This window comes from Portunus trituberculatus, chromosome 19, assembly GCF_017591435.1.
Source record: "Portunus trituberculatus isolate SZX2019 chromosome 19, ASM1759143v1, whole genome shotgun sequence".
Taxonomy (NCBI): domain Eukaryota; kingdom Metazoa; phylum Arthropoda; class Malacostraca; order Decapoda; family Portunidae; genus Portunus; species Portunus trituberculatus.
This window is the reverse complement of record NC_059273.1, coordinates 18,092,369-18,097,552: the sequence shown is the minus strand read 5'-3', so window position 1 is coordinate 18,097,552 and position 5,184 is coordinate 18,092,369. Positions and strand designations below refer to the sequence as shown.

The 5,184-nt window shown below is 38.7% G+C and overlaps 1 protein-coding gene across 1 annotated transcript in view; it reads left to right on the top strand.

Annotated features, from left to right (window-relative positions):
- The window catches only part of LOC123506023, a 5,066-nt gene extending 1,701 nt beyond the window's left edge, over nucleotides 1–3,365 (top strand). Inside the window, exons 2-5 of the mRNA XM_045257847.1 lie at nucleotides 123–230; nucleotides 2,246–2,360; nucleotides 2,493–2,593; nucleotides 2,848–3,365. Coding sequence (XP_045113782.1) covers nucleotides 123–230; nucleotides 2,246–2,360; nucleotides 2,493–2,593; nucleotides 2,848–3,044 — 521 coding nt within the window. The 3' untranslated portion in view covers nucleotides 3,045–3,365. The remainder of the gene's footprint in view (nucleotides 1–122; nucleotides 231–2,245; nucleotides 2,361–2,492; nucleotides 2,594–2,847) is intronic.
- Nucleotides 3,366–5,184: the final 1,819 nt, after the last annotated feature.

Below are 5,184 nucleotides of genomic sequence, written 5' to 3'. Positions count from 1 at the left end.
CATAGCAGTTTGTCATGGGCTGATATGTCTTTGTATATTAGTGTTATTTTGGGGAATATTCATAAAATGTAAAGCAAGATGTGTGGTTAAATGTCTAATATGTAGCCTCTAAACACTTACAGATGGTGGATATCCCCAAGACATCAAAGATATCACGATTATGGAGGTTGAGGAAGCCTTGCTGGAGTTTCTTTCACCATCAGGAGCTACAGGATTACACATTAGAAACAGTGAGACTCCTACATTAAGTAACAATTTTAATATTTTATGTATTTGTTTAGTTTCTAGAAATGTCAAGTCTTTGAATAGGAATCAATTTATATGTGCCAGCAGAGATATTGTAAGTTTAACTTTTTCTGTTTTATTCTAATTTACTTTATTTATTTTATAAAGTAACTGATATATAGGTAGTTATAATCATAACACTTGGGAATTTAACTGCAGACACTCATGCCTTAACACCACTTCACTCATGCATGTTCAGAAATTAATGTCTTATTACTGTAGATGATACCAGTAGAGGCTCATAACTGAGCCTGTGTAATAATAATAATAATGATAATAATAATAATAATAATAATATGCAGTTTATTTGAATTGCAGTACATACCTACATACTGAAAATATACATGAGGACAATTGTGGGGAGGCTTAAGATTAGTTAAGTAGCCTAATGGTTTATCGCTCACACCATGGTGGGGATCACACTGTGGTGGCATCTATCCATGAGTGGTGCCCGCAAGAGCGTGATCTTGTTATGGTGTCTTGTGGCACTGATCAGGCAAGTGCGTAGGCGTGGGTGACACAATAACCCCCTCCCCAGTTTCTCCAGTGCATCTCGGTGTCTGACAGATAGCTCGGTCAGACTCAGGGTAGTCAGGATGTCATCGCAGTTGGTATAGGTACGGCCGAAGATGGCCCTGCACACCCTCTTTTGCTTATTCTCCTGTTGCTGCTGTTGAGCGGAGCTGAGAGAGGAGGACTATGCTAGGGAGGCATACATGAGTCTGAAGAGGATGAATGTGAGGTACATCCTCCCTCAACTCTGCCAACATCCCCAGGGACTTGAATCTGTAGGCCGCTGACCTCTCTAATTCATTGTGAAAACTCAGGGCTGTGGTCACATGTGGTGGAAATTTTTTCAAAGTTCCAATTGAATTTCTGGGCTTGGTTTTCCCAAAACTTGTCCAGTTCCTTCTCAGATCTTTGAATACTACTAAGACTGAGCACCCACTCAGGCAAGGAATTTCAATTGTTCACCAACTGATACAGAAATGAGAATCTTTTTAGTTTCAGGTGGTTTCTTGGTTTATATATTTTCATACTATTGCCTCCGTGCATTTCTTGTCGTAGATGCTGCTGAGCATCTTGAAGGTTTCATTTAAGTCACCCCTTGATCTGTATGCTAATGTTGGTAAGTCTAATATCCTTAGATGCTGCTTAGAAGTCAAGTTCCTCAGTTTTGGTAGCATCTTGATGGGTCTTCTTTGTACCTCTTCAAGTAATCTAATATCTTTAACCAAGTGGGGGCTCCCCATCTGATTAGTGTACTCATGATAAGGTATAGCAAGGGCTGTATACAGGTGGTTGAATATGTTGTAGTCTAAATGTACAAAAGGTTTTCCTATGATTCCCACTATTTTGTTGGCTTTGCTGATCTTTTCTGCAAGATGTTCAGAAAACTTTAATTGATCATGTATCGTTGTCCTATGTCTTTCTCTATTCTACTCCTGCATATTGATGCTTACATTTGATATCCAATAGCATCCACATCCATTCTCTCTACCCTCATGTAATTTATTTTCTCTGGGTGAAGATGTAGTATCCATTTATCAGCCCAAAGTTTCAATTCAGTCAGGTCTTCTTGAAGTTTGTGACGGTCCTTGATAATGTTGATATTCCTAAAAAAATTTATATCATCGGCATACATAAAAATTTCTACCATTTTTCATTGTTTCCGGCAAGTCATTTACATAGAGTACAAAGAGTAGAGATCCTAGTACTGACCCTATAGGAACCCCACTAGTGACAGCCTTCCAGTCTGAGGAGACACCGGTGACAATGACTAGCTGTTTCCTGCCATTTGGAAAGCTCCTTATTCATTCTGGGTAATTGCTTTCAGTCCTGTAGCTTGCCACTTTTCCCAGGAGCTGCTGGTTTGATTTGCAGTCAAAAGCTTTAGTAAAATTACAGTAAACTACTTATAGACTCCTTTCTGGTTATAATATTTCCTACATTTTTTCAGATTTGCCATCAGAGGAGCCCCGGCCATCCACATCTGCTGCCTCTGCTCATGTGGGATATTTTGCTTCCCTTAGCATAGATGACGAGGAAGAATTAATCCCAATGAGGCCAGTGAGGTAAATCAGAAAGGAACATTAGATTGAAAATATATATTACATGTGCCTTATATGTGTTTAATGTCACTAATGGATGTTTAGTGTAAGAATGGGTAAGTAATATAAGTAATTTTTGTTTTTTTTTCCTCTCAGCCCTGCCTCAATAGCTGCTGCTTCACCATTATCATCTCCTTCACCCTCAGTGTCCAGCAGCCCTAGTTGGGCTGATAGCGGGCCAAGGACACCTGAATCAGGTACCACTTATGTCTATTTCATAGAAGAGAGAGAGAGAGAGAAGAGAGAGAGAGAGAGAGAGAGAGAGAGAGAGAGAAAACCACATGCCGATTAAGATGTAACTTGATGGAAAAACATTTACAAACCTATTGAAATCCTTTATAGACCAATGTAGAATAGATTTATATAAAAAGAACATGCCACAATACAGTTAATGAAATTTTTTTGGATTTTCAATGATGTGCTAATGTCTGTGACTTATTTTAATTTCAAGGTCTTGGAGAGGAGTTACAGTTGCTTCCTCAGCTTCTTCGTGTCAATGAGCAAATTAGAGACGAGATGGTAAAGCTAGTCAAGGTGAGCCAAGACTCGGCAAGAGCTCTGGAAGCCACAACCATGGCAGTGCAGGAGATGGTGCAGCAGCAGCAAGAGATTATGGCTAACATGGCAATGCAAGGGGACAAATATTAGTGTGCCATAGAGGCTTCTGAATTAGATGTGAATTAGATGTAAGTAGTTTTAAGTATTAGTGTAGTATTCATTCATCCTAAGTGTATGTTTAAGTATTGTAAGTTTATTTCACATCTCAGGTGTAGGTATAAGTTACCTAAGTTCTGTCTTTCATTGTTTTGCCTTAAGTTTAGCTACAAGTTCTTTTAGTATTATTCTTTTATTATTACTTTACTGCATTCAGGGAAATCATATACCTCAGTACAAATAGTCAAGCTGTGATGCTATATAACTATATTTTATATGAAACTTTGTATTAATGAATTACATATACAGTTCCTAGACTTGTCTTTGATTAGTTAATTAGTTAGTTACATATAGCTAATAGGCATGTCCTACTGCCCAACTCTCTTGATAAGAAAGGGATGGACACACACACACACACACACACACACACACACCGTCGCCGTCGTTGAGAGAGGACGACTCGTCTCTGGCTGCGTACAGGAAGAAAGAAAATACCTATGGTATTACACCCGGGTAACTCTAAGTTTTGTGTCCATAAATGTCCTACTGTCTCTTAGTGTTGAAAGAGGGAGGGAGTGTGGACGGTGATCGCTCTGGCCGTAATCAGCTGACAACAACAAAAATGGCGTCCAGGCAAACTAGAGACTTCGAAGGTTTTATTACTACGCCAAAAGGACTGCAGAAACTTGACATGGATGTAAGAATCCAGGTGCTGGAGAGTAAGTTCCTAAACATTTTGTCAATAGAAGAAAACTGGATAGAGTTCTAGCCGAGAATGATTAATTTAAAAAGAGATCTACTTGTTAACGCTTAGAGAATAAAGAGCTGTTGAAGGAAAAAGTAGAGATGGAGAAAGAAAACCAACAACTAAGGAAACAATGTGAAGAGATGAAGGCTAAACTCATGGAAATGGAGATAAAAATATCCGAAGGGGACTTGAAGAAAGAGGAATGTCTTAATCTAATTGATACCAGGATGAAAGAAGTGAACCATGAACATCTGGAGGTACAAAGGTCATTTAGGAGATAGTAAAAAAGCAGGAAGAGGAAAATAAAGGGATTACGCAGAGGGAAATGGTAAAGGCACTAAAGGAAAATGAGTATGTGGTGAGAGATATTGCTGAAAAGAAAAATGTGTGATCATAATAGGATTGGGAGGAAACTAACAGGAACTGGCAGGACAGGAGGGATAAGGAAAATGACAAGATTAAGTCTTTACTGAACAAGATCTCTGTGGAAGAAGAGGACCTATATGCTGAGGTAGAAGAAAGTGTGAGATTGGGAGTTTTTGAGGAAGGCAAGAATAGACCATTAAAATTTAAATTAAAGTCTCAGGTGGCAGCGGAGGCCTTGTTGAGGAGGGCTTGGAAACTTAAGGACTCTGAGGAAACCAAAACAATTTACATAAGAAGAAATATGTCACAAGATGAGAGAATGAAAATGAAGGAGCTAGTATCTGAAGTGAAGGAGAGGAATGATGAAAGAACAGAGGAAAAGACCAAGTTTTTGGAGGATGAGAAATGGGAGGCTAAAGAAGTGGTGGATAAAACAAACGGAATAGGCATTACATGGAAGAATGAGACTAGGAATGGAATAAAAGTGACTTACACGAACATAGATGGATTTCTGTCTAAGAGGCTAGAATGTATGGATTACCTTAGAAATAACGAACCGGACATAATGTGTGTAGTGGAAACAAAGCTAAGGCCGAAATAAAGCTAGACTGGTTTGTTGTAAAACACTACAAAGTATGGAGAAATGATAGAAAAATAAAGGAGGTGGTGGTATAATGGTTCTTACTAAGGAAGATCTGATAGTGAAGGAGGTGAACTATAGTAAGAGAAATGAGGAAGTGATAAGTATGCTTATAACAGATGGCAAGAGGGACATTAATATTATAACAGTATACATACCACCCAGAACCAGTGCTTGGGAATATGAACAGTACCAAATGGTGATGAGAAATACTCTAGACAGAATGAAGCAAGAACTCATCAGAAAGGATAGAGTGATGATAGTTGGAGACTTTAATTGCAAAGAAATAGTGTGGGAAGACTACGAAGTGGTGAATGGTGGTGAGTGGGCAGAAGAATTGTTAAAGGTAGCAACAAATAACTTGATGACACAGTGGGTGA